At 32.0% G+C, this 27,674-nt stretch overlaps 1 protein-coding gene across 1 annotated transcript; it reads right to left on the bottom strand.

Moving 5' to 3' along the window:
* Positions 1 to 246: 246 nt before the first annotated feature.
* On the bottom strand, positions 247 to 27,663 carry LOC132744993 (uncharacterized; the record flags this gene model as incomplete). Its single annotated transcript, XM_060733821.1, is given in 10 exon segments — positions 247 to 312; positions 2,131 to 2,170; positions 2,715 to 2,819; positions 3,267 to 3,440; positions 3,831 to 4,381; positions 4,685 to 4,954; positions 8,957 to 9,220; positions 10,648 to 11,278; positions 11,524 to 11,620; positions 27,437 to 27,663. Coding segments are annotated over 9 exon segments (2,119 nt in total), but the record flags the coding sequence as incomplete, so codon positions are not given.
* Between the last annotated feature and the right edge of the window lie 11 nt (positions 27,664 to 27,674).

Below are 27,674 nucleotides of genomic sequence, written 5' to 3'. Positions count from 1 at the left end.
AATTTAAAAAATTTAAAGAAGTTTTTTTACTTCAAATTATTTATAGTTTTATTTTTAAGTTTTAGCAAATATAGTTTTTTAAAACCCATTTGAGTACTTTTCATTTTTTCCTTCAACAAAAAATGTATTACATACCAATTATGTTCTAAAGCTGTTTTCAGTTTGTCTTATTTTCAGTGTTAAGAAATCCTCATTGATAACGTATTTAAATACTCGGTTTAATCAGTATTTCTTTTCATTAAATACCTTTAGGATCCTTTTGTGTTCCTGCAGACTTAAGATTTTGCATCAGCCGAAGCTCATTTTCTTTATCTGTAAATAAAACACAACTTGTGCAGTTACGGAAATATCATGTAATGCTTCACTAAGTAATGCGAGCCCTATTTTAAGAATGAAAAATTAAAATCGACCAAAAAGTTTAAAAGAAAATTTTGAGGGCCCAAACATTTGTTTGTGACACAGCATCAAAATAATTTTGGGCACATTTTTTAAAGCTTGAAACATCTCTAATCATTTTAAAATATAGATATTTTTACTATAAGTACTCATTGATTATTCTTTTACAAGCACGATATAATATAGAGAACGTGATGATTTTTATTATAATTACTTCTATAGAATAAAATGTTTGTCTTAAAGGGTATAAAGCTATTTCTTATGAAATGTTTTTATAAAATTATTCAACAGTAAAAGTGTGTTGTTTCCATAATACTATGTTCACGAAAAAGTTTTAACATAAAATGTCTCTGTTAATTATCACTCATGAATATTGTACATAAACATAATAAAATGTTCCGGAACAAAATATTATACTATATATAATATTATAAGTTTAATTGTTTTTTAACCGTTTAGCAAGCAATAATATCATTTCTGCGCCATCCGCTTTTTAGGCATACACTTCCATTTCTCTTTCATACAATCATGTTGGAAGCATTCACTTAGCTTTAAAGAAATGTTTCTTGTTTGAGCTGATTTATATAAACTTTTTATAGTGTCAAGGTAGTTTCTCAAACACTTCTTTTCTAAAATAAGTAAGAGGAGCATCATTTCATATTTCAATTCCGTATTCTCTTTTTACTATTCATACATTTTATTCGAGCATATCTATATCACAATGTTTGAAAAACCTTTTCTAGAGTATGCTTAATCACGGATTTAATATAAGTCCGTGGCATAATGTAGTTTTAATCTCAAATCAACAGTGTCAACATTAAAAGAAACTAATACATGCATATAAATTTGTGCAATTTAAAAGAATAACAGTCATTCTTTTCAAACGAATACAGAATATTTGAACTTTACTGTTACATGTTTCTCGATAGCATTTACTTTTAAATCCAAATCAAGTGCTAATCACCTACTAAGTATTTAAGCAGTAAATAAACCAAATTTTGCAAACTTCAAGATTATATCGTTTAAAGTTACATGAAATAAATTTCATAAAAAAGAAATAGGGACATTTCATTAATAAATTAGGTTTCATATCGACTCCAGATCTTATTTTGGTGCCCAGACAACCAAAATGAGTTTAATGAGCATACAAATGTGCAACCTCATTGTGGCGAATTATCCGGTAGTACAATTTCTGTTTGCATTAGAAAACTCCCCTTTTGGATCATCCTACATCAATATTAAATCAACAAACATGACTATAAGTAGCAATCCTAATTTTAACAGTAATATTTCCGCATTGTAACGGATATTTTCATACAAAAATTTAAATCTGTTTTATGAAAGATATTAATTTTTTTCTGAACCACAGGTCCTCGTGCACGTGAAGCTTAAACGGATAAAAAGTGGTTTGCACAAGAAAATCTTATATTTGTCTGTGTTTTCCGTATAGCAACTTTCTAACACCGTAGAGCGTAGCGCAATACACAGTATTATAGTCTTCATTTGCATGTTTAAAATTCGTATACGAACTTTAGTGTTACCGTGGGGTTTTCCATTTTAAATCCTAATTTATGAACAATATTTGATGAGATTTACAACGATACTGTTAAAATGGTTAATGAAACTGTAGAATGCTTGGTTTTTATGCCGACGGCAAAAATATTTTAACATATTTATTTAGTGTAGCTTTAAGGATAAGCGCTTATTTGTTCAAATTAAAAGTCCAGGACAAACCTTTAATCTGTTGTTCTATCAGTTGAAGTTTCAATTCATGCTGAAGAAAGAAAACGTAAAAGTGTTACATTATATATTTTATGGGAATCATGAGCTTATCATGCATAAACGTGACAAAGAAGGAAACTGAATTTTAATTATATTTCATTTATTGCTACTCATTTAATCCTTTATTTTTTAGACCAAGGAGAATATTAACGTAACACCGAACGAAAAATACGGATATCCCTGTCTTAATGCTACCTTTTGTTTCCTAAGATAAAAGTCATAAGTTAAGAAAAGTTTATGACCATAAAAGCTAACGTAATAAAACTATTGTGTCATTCTTAAATTGTATTCTTTTTCTACTACTCACGAATGAATTGTTCGCATAAATTTATTTTTCGATGAGCGTGCATGTTTGTTTACACAGACATGCAAAAATGACAAATAAAAAAAGCATCAGTCAGAAATGATATGTTTAACATCTTTTTCTCAGTCGTAGTATTTTTCAAAGATCTTTAGAACGTTTTTTAGAGACTACAAAACATTTTTGTTATCGTAAAAGCTTGATAATACTTAAATGCATTAACAATAAGACTTGCCTGTTCTTTTGCCGTTTGGTAATTCTTTTCTAATGTAAGCATCCCATGTTCTCTCAGCTGTCTAACCTCGTCTTCAAGGTTTATCTCGATCTGATTTTGCTGCACCTGTAAGAAATTTATGATAGGACTGCAGTTGGCATTTCATACATTTGAGTTTTACACGGTTGAGTGCAATTTACCCACTTAAACAATCTAGGTGGATTTATTTTTGGAATATCTTGGTTCCCATCAAAATTGTATGACATTTTGCATGACAATACCAGGATAGTTAACTAAACTTAGAAGAAGAATATTTGATCGTTCTAAAAGAGACGATAAATGTGTTTCAAGTAACGTAACATAACCTTCATGTACAGACATAAGTTACAAACATAAGAAAATGAAATAATATGTTCTTAGTTGATACATTTAAATAGAAATGTAATTCATTTCCCATAAATTTTGACAAAAGTTAAATATCTTAAAAATACTCAATCGAATAAAAGTAATTGAATTCCCATTAGACAAATCATGTCTTTTTAAAATACTATATAATTCTTTTAGGACAATTACCATATCTAATAAATGTAATGCCTCTTCTACGCCTGGCTCCCCTTTCAGCGGTGTATTGCCATATTTGTCCTTGATTTCTAATACTTCCTTAAATGTTTTTATATACTTGTTAAGTTGATTTTCAGACAATTCATAGTTTGGATTGTGAAGAATATCATTTCGCGCTTCCCGTGCCTATAAAAAAATCTTCAGTTTGTAAAATGTCATTCTAGACTGCCAGAGAGCCACGTGATATTGTTATATAATTACAAAAATGTGTATCGTTAGTCAATAAACTCTGTAAATATTGTGTTTGGTGTGATTACTGCAAAATATAACATCTTTTTAATGACTGTTTAATATTATTATGCCTTTGTCTATAGCTTTACAATTTTAATATTTTATAAAGTACTGTTTTGTTAGATTGAAAAAATATAAGGCTAGCATACTTTTCCATTCATACGCTCTTATGTCACTAAAGGAAATAAATTACTTGCATAATACAGGCTATATCGTGCATGTAATAATTGTTTTATTTAGTGAAACATAACACTACGTGATTACTTACCAACCCATTAAATTTACCTGTGCAAATGGATCTATGATAACTTCTCCAAGCATTATGTCTATGTAAATGTTGTTTATACACAAACTTATTAGGCCTGAGCAGTCAACGTCTTTAGCCGATTGTTTGTCTTTGTAGCCAGACGTATTTATAAAGCATGTAGCAACACTCCAAGGATCACTGCTCCATTTCTGGATATCGGTGTTCGCTAATAATGGATCTTGAAATCGATGATCACAAGCTATTCGATCATAGAATTTGCCACAATATCCTCCATTTGGACACATTTTTGTCGATTTATCTTTTTTATCTTTTGTATTTATGGAACAAAGACATAGATGCTTCTTTCGGCGTGGACATTGATCTTGTTTATGTGGAATAAGACTTTTCTCTGTACAAGAATTGCATGCACCTTTAAGTGCTGACACTATATCATCATGTTGACTCTTCACGGCCTTGTCAGAAAATGCCTCTAAACCTACTTTCAGGTATTTTAATGCCAGAGCCCCTCTTACCCAATTTCTATATAGTTTCTCTATAAGTTGTTTCCTGTGTAGAACTTCTTTATCACCTAAATTTCAACCAATAAAAAATAAATAAATAAAATAGGCATTTGACAAGACAATGTGTGAAGAGAAAGTGGCACTCATTATTTTAATGACTGAACTGGTAATAAATAGGAAACCTTTATCATAAATTAAATATATCAATTATACACTAGTATCAATAAATGTGTTATGACAATCAGCTTGGTGGATAAGGGTATAAGGTCAAGTAAAAACAGAAATAATTAAAAAAAAATAAAAGAAGGAAGTAAAACTTATTTGCTAAGCAATATTATGGCATATAAACTATAGACTTAAGATATAATAACCTTGTACTATCAAAGTTGTTTTAGATGAGACCTTTCCAAAGTCAACTGTGTATTCACCCTCATCTTGAAATGTTACATTCATGACCGTCAATTTGTGTGTAGTTCCCTTTGCTAGTATAACGTATCTATCAGAAGATTCTAAAATTTTCCCCTTGTGTCGCCAAACCGGTTTACTCGTTAGCAGGTTCACTTTACACTCTATATCAATGTTTCCATGCTCAATAACTTCTGACTTGACTGGCAAATCAGTGACAACACTCAATGCTTCATCTGTTGGATAAAAATATAATTGATAGATTTATATTACATTTTGAATCCCCATATCAGTTAAATGAATTCTAATAGATCAAGTGCATGTATAATAAATGCATACGCATGTTAATTGGTAGTTAGATGATTAGAACACAAGAGCAAACATGAATACTTTTTATTATGATAAAGTTTGGCTTTTATGTTCGCACATATAGATTTCATTGATTTTAAAGATTTTGTAACTGCCTTCATATTCATTTTCATCTGATGATGTAGACCAAAATTTAGTGCAACAAGACGGCCATGATGGCCCTTATATCGCTCACCTAATTATGGAGCCTCAATCTCATTTTATTTGGGCTGTGTGACCTAGTTTTTGACACAGATGACCAATTTCGAACTTGACCTAGAAATCACCAAAACAGCCTTTCTACAATGACAAATTTTCAGGATATTTGGATCACAACAGTAGCCTATAAAGTGTAAACAAGGTTTTTTCATATAAGGGCTGTGTGACCTAGTTTCTGAAAACAAGTTACCCATATTCAAACTTGACCTGGAAATCATAATAACAACCTTTCTGACCAATTTCAAGGATATTTGGAGTGGAACAGTAGCCCCTAGAGTGTTAAAAAGGTTTTCCAATATTTAGGCTGTGTGACCTAGTTTTTGACCCCAGGTGACCCATATTCGAACTTGACCAAGAAATCATTATAACTTCCTTATTGACAAATTTCCAGGATATTTGGTTCAAAATAGTAGTCTCTAGAGTGTTAGCAAATGTTTTCCATATCTGGGCTGTGTCACCTAGTTTTTGACCCAAGATGACCAATATTCAAACTTGACCCAGAAATCTTCAAAACAACCTTTATGACCAATTTCCAGGATATTTGAATCAAAACATTAGCCTCTAGCATGTCAACAAGGTTTTTCCGTATTTTGGCTGTGTGAAAGAGTTTTTGACCCCAGGTGACCCATATTCAAATGAATCTATCAAAACAACATGTCTTACTAAATAAAGATATTATTATTATTATTATTCGAACATGGGTCATCTTGGATGAAAAACTAGGTTACAGGAGCTAATTCAGCATCAGAAATTACACCCTAACTTTCAAGTATGTATGTCGAAAAACAAAATAGTAGGTCAAGCAATATCAAAAAAGGTCAACTATTATTATTATTATTATAACTAATTTCCAAGATATTTTAATCAAAACAAAAGCCATTAGAGTGTTAACAAGATTTTTCTATTTTTTAGCTCCTGTAACCTAGTTTTTCATCCGAGATGACCCATGTTCGAACCCATCCAAGCAATTACTTAGACAAGCATCATGACAAATCCAAATTTCAAGTCTGTATGTCAAAAAAAAAAAAAAAGTAGGTCAAATGATATAAAAAAATATCAAAAGTAGGTCAGCTGATATCAAAATTCAATTTAGCTTACAAATTACACCCTTGGTCTAAATTTCATGTATGTACGTTTAAAAAAAGAAAGTAGGTCAAATGATAGCTGCTATCAAAATCCAATTCAGCATCAGAAATAACACCCCAAATTTCAAGTCTGTATGTCGAAAAACAAAAAAGTAGGTCAAGCAATATCAAAAATAGGTCAACTATCAGTTTTTGGTAGAGGTCTACTAAACAATGTTTCATGCTAGTACAGTCCCTGGGGACCTTTTGTGTGCAAAAAAGGTCCATGGATAAATGTTATACCAATGTAAAGCTAAATGTTTGAAGTTTACAAAAAATTTCATCCCTGGAAGTTTAAGCAAAATCTGAAGAGGAGTTGCGTTCACTATATGGTATATAGTGAAAAAAATCAACAAAGGGCCATAATTCTGTTAAATTTGGTCGCAGCAAAAAATCCTTCCTTTACTACCATCTACACATCAAGGTTGTTTATCCCTTGAAGTTTAAACAAAATCTGCCATCCAGTTTAAGAGGAGTTGCGTTCACAAAATTTCTACATAGTATATAGTGAAAAAATCAACAAAGGGCCATAATTCTATTAAATTTGGTCGCAGCGAAAATTCCTTCCTCTACTACCATCTACACATTAAGGTTGTTCATCCTTGGAAGTTAAAGCAAAATCTGACATCCGGTTTAAGAGGAGTTGCGTTCACAAGATTTCGGGACGGACGGACAAGTGCAACGCTATATGCTCCCACTTTGTGGGGACATAAAAAGTTTGAACTCAACAATAAATTCGATTGTCATAAAAATTTGATATTGGTTGACCTAGAACTTGAACCAGTGACCTACTTATTTCTCGTTTTAGCTACAAAGTCTTAAATGTTTACCTTATGTACAGTTTCATAAGATAATGTTTATATACATTTCGACTTTAAGACTGCCTTTTACTTATTATTATCACCATCAATTATCCTTTCCAAACATAACAACATGCACATTTGACATGACATTTTCTATGTATAGCAGTTTGAAAAAAGCAAATGCATGATGCAAATTCTTGAAATAAATTTATTCATCTAATTTCAAAATATCGGCTGTGGTCTGTGTTGATAACTTGTTAGAATTAAATGTGACTTCTTTTATTTTTACATTTTTTTTCAATTTGTTACCATGGCATTGTGCACAGATTATTTATCTTTAAGTTTGTGTATGGTATAATCATGCCATTCTTATTAACATGCTTAAAATGCTAAAAGTTGAAAGTGTAATACGTTTCAGGTGTGTCTTTCATTTTACTTCTCCGTTGCCATGGCAACAGAATATGTTGAATATTGATAAACAAAATATCAGTCTAAGTTTCTTAATTACTTATAACTTTAGGTACATGCCAAAGTGCAATACATGTTGACTATTCATAGTTTAAATTATCATAACAAACTAGTTAACAAAATACTGAGACTTAATTTTTGTTATCCCACCCACTTTAAGAATATCAGAATCCACATTCTTTTACAATAAAGATAAAAAATACGGGTTATATTAGTATGATATTGTTCACGTCTTTGTAGTATATGGTAAAAATACTAATTTACACCGCTATGCCTTAGCTCGTAGGAAAAAATGTCAGCCCCATATCAATTTTTGATATTTTTTTCATGCACTTTTTTGCCAATTTTTCTATGAAATTCAGAGAATATGAATAAATAATGGAAATGCCTCCATTTTCATATTGTTCCAATAGGATGTGAAGTTCTTACATCATTTATACTAAAATAGATACAAAAAAGAACTAATTTTATCAGATAAAATGCGTATTAGCCATTTTTCAAAAATTTGGCGGCCATCTTGGCGGACATCTTGGATTTCTCAAAACGTACCATGATTTGACATGTCTACCCAAATTTTTTGTAAACTTCAAACATTTAGCTTTACTTAGAAATAACATTTATCCATGGACCTTTTTTGCACACAAAAGGTCCCCAGGGACTGTACTATGCCTAATATCTAACCTCTAGTCGTTGACAAAACCGAAAATATGACTTTTTAACTTTTTACTATATACATTTAAGGAAAATAAATGACCTCCCTGGGGCGAGGCGAATTTCGACCTCAGGGCTATAATTTGAACAATTTTTGTAGAGCTTCATTAGATGATGCTACACACAAAATATCTAAGCTCCAGGCCTTGCACTTTCAGAAGAGAAGATGACTTTTAAAGTTATTAATATATACATGTTAGGAAAATAAATGACCCCCATGGGATGAGGCAAATTTTGACCTCAGGGCTACAATTTGAACAACTTTTGTGGAATTTCATAAGATGATATTACACACAAAATGTCTTAGCTCTAGGCCTTGCACTTTCAGAGGAGAAGATTTTAAAGCTTTTTACTATACACATTAAAGGAAAATATATGACCACCTGGGGCGAGACCAATTTTGACCAAAGGACTATAATTTGAACAATTTTTGTAGAGTTTTATGAGACTTTCTAAATCACATTTTTCTCATATTTCATGCATTATCTTGGCCAGAGACCTTCAAGTATACTGATAGAATAATTACACGAGTATTGTTATTGATGACTTGAATAAAACTTAGTACCTATAACAGTTAGATCAGCAGATGTTGAAATATGGCCACATACACACGAATATTTTCCCGTGTCTTCCACTGATGCTTGTGTTATCGCTAACCAGTGGGTGCAATGGTTGTTCATGAATACCATATTGTCTGTAATTTTGATCAGCTTACAATCTTTTCTCCACTCAACATTATCACCGACTGGAGTGTCAAGTTTACATCTTAAAACGACTGAATCATTGATATAGACATTCTTGTTCTGAAGTTCTTCAATGAAGATTTGGTCTGAAGTATATTGTATTTTATTCATTAGATTATAATTCATTAAAATCAAGTTATTGTACGCTGCGCATGCAATTATCAATACGATTTGATATTTCATTGTTTATGACTTACTAAATGATTAATTTCATTTAAATTTAAACTCTGAAAGAAAAATACAACATTGATAATTCAATGAACAAATAAGTACAAGACATCAAGAAAAACTAATTCGTAGATACTCAAGATCAATTTTGAAATGCCAATTAGAAGATTTCTTCAAAGATTAAGTATTTTGTTTGATTTGGGTATGAATTTAATCAGTTTGGATCATACCAAATACAAATTCAGAAAAAAACCCATTCAAGTATTTTGATATTGGATGCAGAAATAAGTTAAAATTAATAGTTATTCTGCAAAAGCGTTAGATATATGCATATTGACAACTTGCAGATGAAGTAATGTAATTGGGATACATTACAACCATATGAACAAGAGCCCGGTTTGAGCCGGGTGATGCTCCCCGAGTCCGAATAGGTTTTTGACACAGGAAAGTACACCTATTGTAGTTTCAGAGTTATGTCGCTGGAAAAGTTCAAAGTGCAATAATTCCAAAATTAGGCAAGGCAGAGTTACTGTTCTTTGCACTGCACTTCTAATCAATGTGATCTATCAACCTACAAAGTTTCTTGTTGATATCTCTAATGGTTGTCAAGTTATGTCCCGGACAATTTCAAAAAGTAAAAATAAACAAAGGGCAATTACTCCAGAATTAGGCAAGGCAGAGTTATGATTCTTGTGCACTGCACATCTACACATTAAGATATATCTACCTTCAAAGTTTCATGTTGATATCTCTTATAGTTTTACATCCATTTCCTGGACAAGATTTTTCTAAAAGGGGAGATTATTCAAAAATGAGGCTTAACAGAATAATGGTTCTTTTGTACTGCACTTCTACTCAATGAGATCTATCGACCTACAAAGTTTCATCTTGATATCTCTTATTGTTTTAGAGTTATGTCCCGGACAAAGTTTAAAGTGTTAAAATTAACAAAGGGCAATAACTCTAAAATTAGGACAATAAGACTTATTGTTCTCATGCATTGCACATTTACCCATTGAGTTCTATTCACCTACAAAGTTTCATGTTGATATCTCTTATAGTTTTAGAGTTATGTCCTGGACAAAATTTTTCTATAAGGGGAGATAAATCAAAAACCGGGCAAAATAGAGTTATGGTTCTTTGACACTGCACCCCCGTCAATGACCTCTACCACCGTATGAAGTTTAAACAAATTATCTCCAAGGGTATTCAAGTTATGCTCCGGACAAGACAACGGACGGACAGACGGACGGACGGACAGACGGACGGACGGACAGACGGACAAGGCACCGACTACATGCTCCCCCGAAATTTTTCGGGGAGCATAATCAATTCACATACTTACCATTTGTCTGAAGCACTTGAGTGTTATCTTCGCCAGTAAGTGTATTCTGTGTTTCGAAATTTACTTCAATTGCAACTTGAAGATGAGTTTTGACATCTTTTGTACCTGTAAGTTTGCATACCTGACTTTCGTTTAAATTCATCGATTCAGGCTCAAATGAATACATCATACGTTTACAATTATAATTAGCACTTTGGTCTATAAGCTTTATCAACTCGAGTAATTGCTCGTGCACTAAATCTTGTTTCTCCTTGTAGGTCTTAAATGATAAGGAGGCACATTTGGCGTATTTTTCAATATCTTTTCTCTGATCATATATATATTGAATGGCTTTAATTTCTGGACCCGCTAGATCTGATTTAAACAAAACTAATGTCACAGCACATAATTGAAGAGTGTCCCACGTATCAATGTCATCATTGACATGATCTTCTTGAAATAGTTGAAGATACTCTGTTTCGTACCCGGTTTTAAACGCATCTCTATACTCATTTAACAAAATACCAATATCTTTACCACAGTTTTTCTTTTCTCGTTCTATTATGGCCTTCAATGCGATGGGCGACGCTTGTCCTAATAACAATATATGACAGAGGTAATGTTCATGCCCCCTTGTTATATCACAGTTCTTCTGTAACGTGAATTATAATATATTGTTTTAATAAACGAGATATGAAATTTTCTTAGAAAAAAAAAATATATATATACTTTTTTATGGTTATTTAGACATGCTTTAACTCAAAGTTATTACAATGAAGTTTATACGATAAATGTAAGAAAATCATATATAAAGATATAGGTTACAATAGCTAAGCGTGTAATCCTACGATATTCTATATAATCTGAAAACCATTAAAAAACAGAAATCATGTTTACCGATGATGGCATCTCCATTGTTTCATTTTTTATTCATTGTTATGTTGTTCGTCTTGCTTTTCATTGTCAGCCACACAGAACTCTTGACCGTGAGACTCTGTAGAAAGAAAATACAATGATATACATGTCCTTTAAAGCTGCACGCCTCCAGATGAGCCAAAATATTTCAAATAAAAATCAATATTGAGAAAAATGTACAAAAATTTTATAATATAATTTTATTTGATTTCTAGACCTTTTATCTACTTGAAACGTTTTTGTTTTTTAATCTGAATCGCTGTTTAGATGAAAATAGGACAAAAAATGTGTTTCATGATGAAACAGTCCATTTCAACGCCAAATTCGCTAACTGGGAAACGCCGCTTTAACTTCATATCAATCACAAATTTATCAATTTTACGTTTCCTGGAAACTTTAATCAAATCTACATGGTATAGCATTCTTTGAATTTCGATATTTGGTGAAGGGATTAATTAAATATGTAAAACATGACGACCGCTTTCCCTTTGTTGACACCTGATTTAAGCGACATGCACTAGCTCGGAAGTAGCGGAAGTGCGATTTACCGTATACCTCTAAAAGAGATAGCTCTATCATTTATCTATCTGGAATAGGCAATACAGAGGAACACAACCTGTCTAGAAAAGAATCACCAATGACAATGAACAGAACTTTGTTAACTTGTTCATGTATGTCAATTTCTACAGACCTTTATCATTTTTAGCATATTTTGCGATTGATAAGGTGATTACAGCAACAGCTTGAAAATTAAGAGGTACTGATCTACCTATAAATATTCTACCTATTATTGTAAACACACAGTATACTTAGTAGTTATCTAAATATGTTGTGTTTAAATATCGTGTAAAACTAGAACTGCCACTGTGATGGCGTGAATACCCCCGCATACCACTTTTTCAGAATCAACAGTGGCGGCCATTTAGAGCTCAAGGACAACCTCCCTGCCAAATCTGAGGTTACTAAGCCAGTGCATTGCTAAGTTATGTATTCTACATGCTTCAAATGTGAAAATGTCAAAATCAATACACTGCGGACAAGCATTCTTAAGCATTTGAGCAGACAAACTTATTATAATAAAAATCCATGTGACCTTGACCTTTGACACAGTCAACTAAAAATCAATAAGGGTTATCTACTAGTCATAAACAACCTCAATGTCAAATGTGAAGACTGTTGACCAAAGCATTCTTAAGCAATTGAGGGGAAAAGCTTTTTAGTCAAGCTCCCTGGGACCTTGACTTTTGACCCAGTGACCTCAAAATCAATAGGGATCACCTTATGGTCATGATCAATCACCATGCCAAATATGAAGACTGTTGGTCAAAGGTTTCTTAAGTTATTGGGTGGATAAACTGTTTGAAGTCAAAGCCCCTGTGACCTTGACCTTTGACCTCAAAATCAATAGGGGTCACCTACTAACCTCCATGCAAAAGATGAAGACTGTGGGTCAAAGGAATCTTAAGTTATTGGGCGGGCAAGCTTTTTATAGTCAAGGTCCCTGTGACCTTGACCTTAAAATCAATAAGGGTCGTCTACTTATCATGACTAACCTTTATACCGCATATGAAGACAGTGGGTCAAAGGTTTCTTAAGTCATTGGGCGAACAAATTTTTTGAAGTCAAAGTCCCCGACCTGTGACCTTGACCTTTGACCCAGTGATCTCAAAATCAATAGGGGCAATCTACTAATCATGACTAACCTCCATGCAAAATATGAAGACTGTCGGTCAAAGGAATCTTAAATTATTGGGCGGACAAACTTTTAAAGTCAAGGCCCCTGTGACCTTGACCTTTGACCCAGTGACCTTAAAATCAATTGGGGTCACCTTATGGTCATGATGAACCTCCACCCCAAATATGAAAACTGTGTATCAAAAGTTTCTTAAGTAATTGGGCGGACAAACCTTTTGAAGTCAAAGTCCCTGTGACCTTAACCTTTGACCCAGTGACCTCAAAATCAATAGGGTTCATCTTCTAATCATGACTAACCGCCATGCCAAATATGAAGAATGTTGGTCAAAAAAATTTTAAGTTATTGGGCGGACAAGCTTTTTGTAGTCAAAGCCCCTGTGACCTTGACCTTTGACCCAGTGACCTCAAAATCAATAGGGGTTATTTTCTAGTCATGACTAACCTCCATGCCAAATATGAAGACTGTGGATCAAAGGAATCTTAAGTTATTAGGCGGACATGGAAAAACCGCCGGCCGGCCGAACGGACGGACAGTATATTCCAGTATACCCACCTTACAACTTCGTTGTTCGGGGGTATAAAAAGGCCCACAATACCACTTTAGGCCCCTTTTCATAAAATCAATTTCGTGGGGGCCCTTTCCCTTTTAAAAAACCAAACGATAATCGACATGTTTCAGTGTACAATAAATTTCTATATACAAAATAGAAAAAAATTTTTGCTAAAACAACCTATTTCTTTTTATAAAGAAAGTTCGGTTTTTTTGACAAAAAAAATTTCCAAAAATAAAACCCTTTTTGGGAAACGCTTTAAACCCAAAACTGAAATTTGGGCGTTTAAAAATAGTCCCCCAAAAAAAAATATACCACAGCCCAAAAAACTACCGGTTTTAAATTTTTCTTTTTTCAGGGTGGTTTGGGAAAAAAACCCTTTTTAACCCTCGGCATTTAAATCTTTTTGAAAATTTTTTATTTTTGTAAAAAAAAAAAACTAAAATGGCTCGATATTTTTAACAGTTGCAGAAAGAATATCTATTGTGCATTTTTCACATAAACTATGTAAATGAAAATTTTGGTCTCTTTTTTTTAAAAAACAAATTGGAAAGAAAAATGTTGAACCTTTTGGGGGAAAAATACACTATGGCGATTTAAATACCTTGTATAATTTTATGAAGAAATTGGTGTTTTTGGGTGTTTCCAAGGGGTGATTTTTTTTATGATAAATTTGCCCAAATTATGGGCCCCCAAACCCCTTGCGAGCGTAAGAGTTTAAAAATTAAAACCCCGATATGTCGGGCTCATGTAGAAAAGAATTTTTAGAAAATTTAATGAAAACTTTAAAATTTTTTTTAAAAAAGATATGAAATACCCCGGGGAACAACCAAAAAATTCAAACATTTTAAGCTTTTTTTTACCAAAAAAAAATGGTGGGGAAAAGGGATCCCAAAAATTTTTAAAATTTGAAATTAAAAACACATCTATCCCCTTTAAATTTCATTTTAGGGGGTTTGAATTTTTAAACCAAATTTTGGAATCTTGCTTGAAATCTAAAAATACAATATGACCCACAAAACCCCCTTTCCCAAAGAATTTTTTAAACCTAAATCAAAAAAAAGGTTAAAACCCCTTGCTTTTTTTTGTTCAAGTATGCCAGAGCTCCCTAAAAGCTTTTAAAAAAAAAAAAAACAACAATTTTTTTTAGCTTTCAGGTTTTTTCAAAGGGGTTACACTAAATTTTTATAAACAAATGTATAGTACAAAAGGTTTGGTTTGGCTATATTTCCCATGTGTAAAAAAAAGGGCAGCAAAAAGGCCCCACCCCCTTTAAAGTTTTTTGGAATCTGCCGCTGGTATCACTTACAAAATTTAATTTTCAAATTTAAAACATTCATCCAACTGAAAAACCCTTGATAAAAAAAAAAATTTTTTAATTAAATTTTAAAAAATCGGGAAAACAAAAGTGGACCCCTCGGAAGCATTAACCCAAACAAAAATTTGCAAGAGAATTGAAAGACATGGGTTTAAATTTGAGTCTGTACATGGGGGGATAATAAATAAATAACATCCCTCACCCCCGGGCAAACCCAACCCGCTTGAGGGGAAACTAAACCCTTGGGTTTTTAACCCGGTAATTAATTTAAATGCCTTTTTTTTGCAATACACCCAAGTTTGGGGAAAATGATCAAAACTGGGGCATTGTTTATTCAAAAAAAATTAAACCCTCCCCGCCCCCAAAAAAAATTTTATCAAATTTTTAAACTGTGACTATTTCGATATAGTTAAATTAGGAAAATTTTACATGATTACAATAAAACAAACAATTTCTTATTGTTTTCTGATAATATCTGATAAATGAATTAAGTATGGCATTTCTGTCAACTCGGCTTACTTTGAAAATAAAGAAATAAAAAACATATTAAAGTAAAACGTATTAACTTTTTCCGATTATGTTATCATGTTATCAAAGAAAGCTCAGCTGTTTTAAATGAAAAACAAGAGATATCTGGTATATTTTTATATAATTGTACATTGTATTTCTGCAGAATTAATGTGTATTTAGAAAAATTTGTTATGTTTATTCTTGCAGATTCGATAAAAATTACTATAATACAAATGTGTTCCATTTGATACTTTTTTTGTTGAAATCTTCAATTAAATATGAAATAAAAACTTGTTTACTTATAATATTAAATATATAAGTTGGAATAAGGCCGAGCTGACTCGGGGGCCGAATACGTTTCAGGGCCGAGCTGATCCTGATTCGTAAGGCAACCTTTCAACAAATCAAAGTTTCCAATTTCCTAGCTGTTTTTTTAATGTTTACACATCTGTCAACACATATATTGTCCTCAAATAAGTTTTATTTCTTTTAAAAAGGTGTTTGACTAACAAATCCAAATGATATCCCTCTGAATCAAACACAATTATTTTCCTCCCGTGAAATACACAACTTTTAAAAATGGCGGCAGTTCACATTTCACAGCGCCAGGTCTAATATAAATTCCGCAGAGTAAGTAACAGAAATATGGAATGGGGATTGGTTGGCCTTTTTTCTCCTTCTAGAATTGTTTTGGGTTTTTATTATGAAACAAGCGATCAATTCTTTTTTTTTTTTTTTAACAAAATGAATAATATCACCGCTATTTAACGGGTTGATTATCGAACTTATTTTTTAGGGCCCTAAACTTCTTGGTATTTTGTGGAAAAATTTCGACTGAATTACATGTACATAATTAGAGGATACCCGTAGGGATAACTGGATTTTATAAAATAAAGATGATATCAAGGAAAATTTCGTTTTAACTTGTGTTTTCAAGCATAAAATAAAAAGAAAAAATTTGTTTTGTCGTGAGGAATACTGTTTTTTTAAAGCTCAGGTCGATGAAATTAAAAATTTTTTCTTTCACTAAACAAAAAAATATTTTCTATATTAAAATTTGCGACAATATTGGGGAAATTTGAAAAAAAGATTGGGTTTTTAAAGGGTGGTAAAAATTTTGACCAATACTTTTAAATTTAGTTCGGTTTTAAAAAAATTTTGGGTCATTAACAGTCCGGGTCATTGGCAATAGCGGGGAGTTATTTTTAGATAGAAAACAGCCAGTGAAGGTTTGCGAAATTTAGCTTTCCCCGTGAAAATATTTTACCCTTCTCATTTCCCCAAAAAAAAAAATATTAAAAAAAACAGATTTTTTTGAATGAAATTCCTTACTGCTTTTTCTATATAGAGGTTGCATGTACTTTGTTGAAAAAAAACCCGGGGTTTTCTCAAGTTTTTTTTTCCCCGCTGGTTTTCAAAATTTAAAAAAGAGTTAAACAAAAGTAAGTGTATTAATCTTGTATACCATAAATCATACAAATATATTTACTTTTTGAAAGTTTATTCTGCACTAATTTGCACTGTTTTGGATTCAAAATTGAAATCTGACCTTTTGAATGACTTCTTTAGTGACGAATGACTACAGAAGAAGTCAATCAAAATGTCAGATTTCAATTTTGAATCAAGAAAGTTCATTGTTGATTGGGTTTATGAAGTGGCGCTAGAATACTGAAAAACAAAGCACTTAAAAGCTTCGGACCCAAAGCTTTTCAAACAATTTATATGTTTGCATTGTGTACATTATTACTGGTATTATCTGTATATTTACTGCGAATTTGTAAGTTGAACAAATGTTAACATGTATTTATGTATTTTTGTACTTATGTTTGTATTGCACAAAACGCTTTATACATGAACCTCTTGTGCATCATTTTGAACAGTTAAGGCATTTCAGCACGCGCAGTATTCAGGTCGCGCTTTTTGATTTCCGCAAGTGGGGGCTAGTTTTCCCAAAAAATTTTTTACCCCTTTTTAATATTTTTTTATTTTCAAAACTGATCGGGGATAAAAAATTTTTTTGGGTAAGACCCCTTTTCGAAACCTAATCAGAATTTAAAATAAGTTTAATTTTAAAATTAATTTTTCACTTGGAAATTCTTGCCCCGTCGATTCTTGTGGGATTTTTTCGGGAAAAACAATTATTTGAATATCGTTCTATACCATTTAAAATATGAAAATATTAATATTGTCATTAAAATTTCCTATTTAACTGTAAAACATAAATTCCGCCGACTACAGTCGGCCATGACATTGAGGTGCTACGAGAGACCTCGTATGACGTCATTCGCGGGAACCAAATAGAGTAGAGTCGTGTGCTATATTTAGAACATCTTTATTGACATGATTTCGATTTTATAATTAAAGATAATTTTTATATTTATTTTCATTATTATTTAGTGCTTAAATATGATTATATTGAATACAAAAGTCGTTAATCACCTTTTTCAATATCTTAAAAAAAGAAATTTATAAAAATGTTGGAAGCACATGGGTTCGTAAAGGTCAATCTTGTAATCACGTGGTCAAACATTTTGGCAATATGGCGGCTGAAATTTTTACCTGTCGGAAACTATTAGGTAGTTAATGTTTGTAATAAGATTTTGTCAGATTCCTGGCACGATAATTGGTGGACTTTCCCTACAGTCTATCTTCAGCGTTCACGTCATGTCATAGTAAAATAATCGGGTTAAGCTAGTCGCACGTCAGTCCACTTCTGCACATAAAGCAAACAAAAGGGTATATAAGCTGAAATCTTTTGTTGGGGTTCTTTGAGTTGAGTTGTTGCAGTTTAAGTGTTTAATTTGCCTTTAGACTCTTGCTAGTAAAAAATTATGATGCACAATTTTTTTAATTGGTTTTATTATCATGCTTTCACTTGGACTTAATCTATGTACAGGCATAGCGTTCTAAATGTAATACATTTTCAGCGAAAACATGTTTAAATAGATTTCTGTTAAAACAGAGTAATTTCGTAACAATATCACCAAGCACTATTATAAGACCTAGTGAACCGTGTATGGAAATTGTGCTGCTTCTTTAACTTTGGAACACCTCGCCGATTAATCCTAATCTGACAGACGGACGGACAAAGCCAATATGTTGCTATTGTTCGACAAATCAGAAGTTCTTACTTCTTAAGTGAATCTTCAACAGCTGTAAAGAGACATCTCGCATGCTTCTTTATAAAGGAGCAACATTGTTTTTATCTAAACGTATTCTGTTTCATTCGGTTTGCATAACACAGATGTCCTGATTTTAGCATTTAAGTCTTTGTGAATTGCTATTTGTTGTGTAGTATTAATCCAGACACTTTAGTTTGATGTTTTATTTCATCTGAGCCATGCTTGCAAGAACATCCATCATACACAATAGTTTCGTCTTTATAAGGGGAAATTGTAAAAATGCACTACATGTTAAAAATGTTCATTTTGTTAAGATTTTCATGCTTATAATTACCTTAATTACAGGTTTACGATGTGTATTTGAGGTATTTAAAACCATGATATGATAATTCATTTTGATATCGTTTTTTAATGTAGATAAGATTTGCCTGTTTCAGTTTTTGTTCATATGGTTTGTCTGGTGTGTATTTTTGAGGTTTTGAAAAGTTCTTTCGACATGACGACGAGTGAAGTTTCGCAAGAAGCCAATCTTTACAAAAGTACTAGGTGGCTCTGAACTTCCAATTTTATTAGCATATCATCCGTGAAAAGCGTACCTTGGTATGAGGTTTTGTGAATTGCATTTTCCATTCAACAATATGCACGATTTTATAATAATTATTTAAACATAAGCTTATATTACATAACCATTTGGCTCATATTCACACATAACCATCCTAGTGATAAGACCTGTTTTAATGTCTAGGCTTTAACCATGAATTGTATTACCCTCAACATTTCTTTAGAATTACAAGCTTTTAGTTTGAATCCACACATAACAACTCGTGACTATTTTCACTATTTACTTTAACTGTGAATATATGACCTGGACCTAGAGATGACCATGACCTTAAATAATATTTATTTATTTTTGCTTGAACTGTTTTGGTTTATATTCACACATACTTATTATATATTTTATTGAATTTCACCACAACTTTAGCATTTCTTAGCCTAACTGGCTCATGGTAAACCTGAGATTATACGCACTTGTCAGAAAGTAAATTATTTCGTAAATGCTCAGAAGTGCTTTCAGAACTTTGATTTTACATAATGCGTAAATGTGCAGAAGTGCTGTCAGTACTTTGATTTTTGTAGTATTCTATTTTCATGCCGAATATCAGTTTATACTAAATTCAATGTAAATGATTGCATCCGTTTTTGTAAAATTCAGAGTTATCGAGTGAAATTACTTATTTCAGTATTTTTATTGTTTGCTTATATTTCTTGGTATCATTCCAAGCATTTTGACATATTTTTCATAAAATTCGGTCCAGTAATAAGGAAGTCACATTTTTTTGTGATAAAGTATAAATTTATTTATGTTCAATAAATTTAATATTACGGGCCTGTATATATTGTTATACATGCGTTCTGGAATGCAAGAAAATCGTGAAAGTTATGTTTCACGCTTTCTACTCATGGTAATTATGCCTATATATTGAACGATTTTAAATCTTCTTTGGGGGACTCACATTAAGACGTGTTAAGACGCACAAGGTCATTATGACAGACACTTTTATGCTTGTGGTGTAAATTTTTAAGCTTGCACAGGGTTAATTTTTCTTTTCTTGTTTTATTTAGTAAATTTTGTTATTGTTATTTCAGAATATCGTAATTCAGTTAATTTTTCATTATATGTTCGTTTTGTAAAAAATTAATTTTGCATTTTGACAGTAATTTTTGTGTCGCCTTGAAAAGGTGACATATAGGGGTTACTTTTGTCGGCGGCGTCGGCGGCGTCTGTGTCGTTGTCGGCGTCCCCTAAAGCTTGTCCGGAGCATAACTCAGTCACTGTAAGTCTGATTGACTTCAAACTTGGCATGCATGCTTCTTTCAATAACCCGAAGTGCAGTGCACAAGGACCGGTACTCTGCAGTTCTTATTTTTTGAGTTATTGCCCTTTGTTAATTTTCATACTTTATTTTTGTCCGGGCCATTTCTCTTCAACTAAAAAAGCTATTGACTTGAAACTTCATAGGATGATAGATCTCATTTAGAAGAAGTGCAGTGCACAAGAATCAGTACTCTGCATTTTTTAATTTTTGAGTTATGGCCCTTTGTTAATTTTCATACTTAATTTTTGTCCAGGCCATTTCTCCGAAAGTTAATAAGTTATGGACTTGAAACTTCATAGGATGATAGATCTCATTAAGAAAAAGTGCAGTGCATAAGAACTGATACTCTGCATTTCTTATTTTTTTAGTTATTGCCCTTTGTTGATTTTCTTACTTTATTTTTGTCTTGGTCATTTCTCCTCAAGTATGAAAGCTATGGACTTGAAACATCATAGAATGATAGATCTTATTGATAAGAAGTGCAGTGCACAGAAACTGCTGCTCTGCACAATTATTATTTTTTTAGTTATTGCCCTTTGTTATTTTTCATATTTCATTTTTCCTGGCCATTTCTCCTAAACTACATTGTTCACAAGGCGACACATCCGACTCGCGGAGTTCTAGTTCGTTCTCTATTTTTTGTCTTCTGTAGAGTTATGACGTTAGTGTTTCATTCATTACTTGAATATTTGTAATGTGCTAATTATCATTGATAGTTGTTGTATGTTTGGAAGGCCGTTAACGTCTTTAGTGCACGTTATTTTATCATGGATTGTTTCAATAAAATTTACTAATAAAAAAGTTTTCATGTTCTTGTTTAATACAGTAAAAGTCATTTAAAATTAAGCTTGCTGCAGATGTTCTGTTTATATAATACACCAGTGTGCATGGCGTTCCATAAGAGACATTACATTTTTAGAAGCTTTGTTTATAGGAATCCGACAAATGTCCGGCTATTCCAAAGGGACATAGTTATACCCTTATATTTGTGTACCATGGATATTTACTGTGTTTTATTTTTTGTAGCTTCTACTCGGAGGATTCACCCCCAATTTTGTATCACGCATGTGTTCAACATAGCGACGATAGTGGAGATTGTGACGTAGCGACGCAGTCTGGGATCTACACTCTGTAGACAGTACAGAATCGATCTTTCTGCTTTGAATGGGTCACATTTGGAGATTGTGACACAGAGACCCCACATCCACAGTCTTGGATCTACACTCTGTTGACAGTACAGAATCGATCTTTTGCTTTGTATGGGTCACATCTCGAGAATAGTGAATATTTGTTTGTTTGTTTTTTTGACTGAAGCCACCCGGACAAAATGACAAAGTGCTATTCGACAGTACACGGAACTTTTATTTAGTTTATTTTTCTCTTTTCATTCATTGCTTGTCATTTAATTTCATTTGTAAATAATCATTTATTTTTTGTAAATATATTGTTAAATAGTTTCTACTGAGTTGTGCTTTGTTTTGTATGGTAGTTGTCGAGATTGTGATATTTTTTTTTGGTGATAAATGAGATATGTGTCTTGCATCATGTTTTGCAGTGTACTGTAACTTGAAAAAAGCTTTAGGTATGGGATTGGAGTAATGTTTCCTTCTTTTAGCTCTTTCGAAATCGATTTCTTTAAAGTTCTAATAACAATATATTAATAACTAGTAAGTTCTAATGTCTAAATTCTAATAACTAAGTTCTAATGTCTACGTTCTAGTGACTAAGTCTAATGTATAAGTGCTAAGAGCTAAGTTATAATATCTACGTTCTAATAACTAAGTTCTAATAACTAAGTTCTAATAAGTAAGTTTTAATAAGTAAGTTCTAATGACTTAGTTCTAATGTATAAGTTCTAAGAACTAACTTCTTATGTCTAAATTCTAAGAAAGCTGGCCAAAGTTTATGCCACTTTGTAGGTCCTTCACTGCCACGGGCCCCCTTTGGACCACCTGTTTGAAGTCCTTTATTTCGATTTTGTCTGCACCACATTGTTATACATGTTGACTAATCTAAAAGGCAGGCGCGCGCAAGTGCAGATGGATCGCGTTAAAAAAGTTGATATGGTCCTTCTGATGCTGACACTTCTTTGATCAAAAGGCCAACATAAAAAATATAAATACAAGTAATGCAAAACAAAAAAATACTTTTGCAATCTGTGATTTGCCTTATCACTGGAATTTAAGGGAACATGCAACTTTAATCACAATTATGACATGCTTTTTTTATAAAAATAATGGATTATTTCATTATTTGTGCACGCTTTACATCTAGTATTATAGTTAACTATGTAACAATTGCTTGATCATTGGCCATCATTCGGTACCTTGCCAGTGTGACGACCATATACTTCCTTTGTAAAATTGTATTGTGCCTATTCAGTAATCAGTAATGCGATTCCTCGTGAATATACTGATGGCCCCGATTTGTAGCCAAGAGCAGATCACAACATCAATCATTTGTGCAGAATTATACCTCTTTGTCACCTTAGGTAACTGTAACAAATGGATATTTATTTCAATACTATATAAAACAAATTATTGTCTTATACTAATATATCATGGTAACCCGTATCAGTATCAAACCGCTGATAATCTAATCAAATGTTAATCTCGTTAAAATTAAGGCAATGGTTATCTATTATTTAAGTGGCTAATGTGGTCTTGACCTAGTAGAAATGGAAACACGGAAGGATTGACCACTGATGCAAAGTGCACATAATTTAAAATGTAGAATAGAGGGTCATTTAATGAAGCTCTGACTACACCAGACATTCCTCATTAACAGTTGTCATGAAACAGTACAATAGGTATTTCAACAAGATTACTGGCATCATCTAGCACAAAAGGTATTATGGGGACACACAGGTTGAAGGGTCTGAAATCACATAAATCTTCTCTTAGAATTATAATATAATTAATATAATAATTAATCAATTGATAATATATATATTCAAGATTCAATATTAACGATTCGTTTAATAGCTTTCGGAAGCTTTCTGTTAGTCAACGATAGCAGTTGAACAAGTTTCTCGGTTTTGTTACAATGAAGCCGATTAAGTGATCCATAAAGTTCTGGCATATCTGTATGTCTTCTTGATCAACACAGATGACCAAAGTTATGCCCACGATAGATTCCAGGTACAAAATACATTATATCAGGTCTTCCGTAAGGTATTTCAAAATTCTCTTGGGTTTAGCTTATCATGTAGAGGTCTGCTTGGATCAAATCCATAAAACAATATCTTTGCAATTCAATGTGTACACGATTTGTTATATCCAAACTTTGAAATCAATAAGATCCTTGAAAACTGAAATCCACCAGTGCAACCTTGTCTACGAAGTACAAGTAATCCCTACCAGGATTCTAAACGCTAATTTGCTACACTCTTTCTTTACATAAAACTTTTCCACCCTGACTAACTGTTGTGTACGGTGGCACAAAGGTTACATGTGCGTGTTTTTATTTATCTCGTGGCCACGTGATAGCTAAGTCGTGGCCACGAGTTACTAAGTCGTGGCCACGAGATAGCTAAGTCGTGGCCACGAGATACTATGTCGTGGCCATGAGTTACCAAGTCATGGCCACGATATATCTAAGTCGTGGCCACGAGATAATTAACCAATTAGAATACACTATATATATTATGATTTTTTTAAACGTAACAACTTACAACTACATGCAACATTAATCTTTGAAAATACTGAAGATATTCACATTGAACTTGTCTTTAGGATCATATTAGAAAGTCAACTTCAAGGGCCCATTAGACATTAATTTTGACTATAGCTCTTTGTTGGGGCAATTTTGTGATCGAATTGGTAGGTTTGTACGTACTACGGCCTATTAGCCTTATTTATACTATGGTAACCCTTCTGCCAAAGACATGAACTTGGCTTATACTCAAATAAAGCTGAGGTACGCCACTGTCTTATATATAAAGATATGGGTCAAAAATCAGGGTCAAAGTGACGCTAAATGTAAAATAATTTACCAGTCAGTAAGTTGTATAAATTGCACTTTTACAGGCTGGTGATGTACGGACATCCTTGTACTATCGCACTGTATATGTTGCAACCACTATTGAAATAAAACCACTATTGAAATAAATTATTTCAACAGTGGTTGGGAATGCATTTCATTAGAAAAATCACTTTGCAACCACTATTGAAATAAAACTATTATTGAAATAAATTATTTCAATAGTAGTTGGGGATTATTTCATTTGAAGAATCACTTTGCCACCACTATTGAAATACAACTACTATCGAAGTAATTATATCAATAGTAGTTGGGGATGCATTTCATTTTAAGAGTCACTTTACAGACACTTTTAAAGACTAATGTTTCATTATTATTTTTATTGTAGACGAGAATGAACTTTTTAGAAATATTACTTTGTTATTACTATTGTAACGCAAGAAACACTTTATCTAACGAACAATATCAGATATAAAAAGTGGGTATTATACTTGCATATTTTACGGTATTAATAATCAAGACTAAAAGGATATATGGTATAATGTTACAATTTTCACGGGTGTGCAAAAATATATAACCAATTCACGCAAATTAAAATGCAAATAAAAGGTATTAAAGACTTATATTTTACAGTAATTATAACCGAGACTATTAATTTAACGTACCTCTTTTCGGATTTTTTAATGTTGTGCAGAAATAAAAAAAATCTCGTAGAATGATGTATAGAATTGTTTTCATATTCTTTTCTTTACCTTTTTCTTTCTATTGATATATAATGTGAAAATCGTAAATTATTTGTACAAGAATTAACACATTTGAAATTACCGGAACTTCAACTCAAACCCCCTGTATATTAAAATAAATCAATTAAGGATACATGTAATTATAAACATCACTATTAAGATAAATTATTTCAATAGTGGTTAGTGATGAATTTTATTACGACCACTATTGAAATAAATTATTTCAATAGTGGTTAGTGATGAATTTTATTACGACCACTATTGAAATAAATTATTTCAATAGTGGTTGATGATGAAGTTTGTTACGACCACTATTGAAATAAATTACTTCAATAGTGGTGGGTTATGAAGCTTATTATGAGAAATAATTTGCAACCACTATTGAAATAATTTATTTCAATAGTGGTTTTATTTCAATAGTGGTTGCAACATAGCACATGTCTAGTCAATTAGGTGAATTCATATAAATGGTGTAATCTGATTGGTTATTTATATCGTGGCCACGACTTAGCTATCTCATGGCCACGACTTAGTAACTCGTGGCTACGACTTAGTGATAAGCAACTTATATATTTCTACATTGGTTTCATAAATTGATAAATTGGTTTCCTATATTGAAAAATGAATTAATATAATGATAATTCGGTTTCATATATGATTCCATACATGACTACTTTTGTACAATATATTGAAGAACTGGAATCATATATTGACAAAATCAACTTGTATATTGCTACCTCGGTTTCATACACTGACGGTATGGTTTCATATATTGTAACTGTGGATTAATATAATGGATTCCGGTTAAATAAGAAGGTGTTTTCAATTCATACACATGTATAGTCGAAGTGAACTTATATATTATCCTAATGGTTACATAAATTGAAAAAGAAAGCTTTCCATAGCTTTCCATAATATGATATTCTTTTTTAATATTTTACCTTGTAGTTACAAGTCAGTATATTATGTCTAAGTAAGTAGCATTCATTCATCTTTAATTCATAACCATTTCAAACTTTGTAGAATAATTGGGGCCCTATGAAAGCGAACCATTTCCCATATCTTTCATCACAAGCCGTACACAACTTTTTGTTTATTTGACCGTAAAAAGAATATTTACAAATATATCATTATAGAATGTTATTTTTACTGTCTTATTTGATTGAGTATATAAATAAATTGCATACTTCTGCAAACAATGAGATATATTCTTTATTATACGCAGTCTTATCAATACATTTAAAATACAACGGGAACAATGTGTAGCCATGTCCCAATTCTTTTATTTTCGCCGACTTTAGGTAACGAGTTGGCGAGTCTTTTTACATCAACATGCTTTTAGGTGTGTTAGACAATAAGTTATAAAATAACTTAAATATTTCGAATGAACATTGAAAGAGTAGAAGAATAATTATTTTCTTTTAAATTGAAATAATACGCATTTTAAAAAACATTTTTATGGGACCTTAATTAATGATCGTGCGATACTACAATTTAACTGAAAATACAATAACCTATTGTTACACTTAAACATTTAAGGTGTTGTGTTTTGTACTATTGTTATACAGATCATTTTAAAACATATTTACCTTGATCATATCTCATGAAACAAAAGAAAAATAACAAAGAAAAAATCTTGATTAAAGCAAATAAAGCCCATCTTGATTATATTGGAGAGACCTGGCTATGTTCGGGTGTTCTTATAGTGAATAAGTTTAAACTATTTAAAACAGTATACACGTTAGACTTTGTGCAATTTCTTTTACATCCAATACATGTACTTGATGATATTTTTATAACTATGTATTGATAAAGACAATAGCAGTACAATAAAATGACATTTTATCGCTTAGATATTCCCTAAATCCCCGGTATATCACTGCACTGCTAGCTATAGCTATATTTGGTATGAGTCTATGGCAACTCTTCTGCCAAAGACCTGAACTTGTCGTATACTCAAATAAAGCTGAGGTACGCCCCTGTCTTATATATTAAGATATAATCACTTAAACTTTTAACGTACTAGCTATATCTCTGCAATATTTTTAATTAAGATAAAATTAAAGAATATAATAAAAAGTTTATAAATTTCACTTACATTCCTTGTCCATTTTGCAGTTAATATAGCGTTTTCCCGCCTTTACGGGACCTCTAAGTTCTAAGAGCTAAGAGCTAAGTTCTAAGATCTAAGTTCTAAGATCTAAGATCTAACATCAAACATCTGAGTTCTAACTTCTTAATCAAAACGGCCTCAATGGGCTCCCGTAGTCATCACTTTAATCCTCCTGAATATTTCACACATTTATTTGTCACGCATGCATTATGGGATTATGTAC

The sequence above is a fragment of the Ruditapes philippinarum genome, unplaced genomic scaffold, assembly GCF_026571515.1.
Source record: "Ruditapes philippinarum isolate M1 unplaced genomic scaffold, ASM2657151v2 ctg6770_1_1_1_1, whole genome shotgun sequence".
Classification (NCBI taxonomy): Eukaryota; Metazoa; Mollusca; class Bivalvia; order Venerida; family Veneridae; genus Ruditapes; species Ruditapes philippinarum.
The sequence above is the reverse complement of the archived record's forward strand: the minus strand, read 5'-3'. Positions and strand labels throughout refer to the sequence as shown.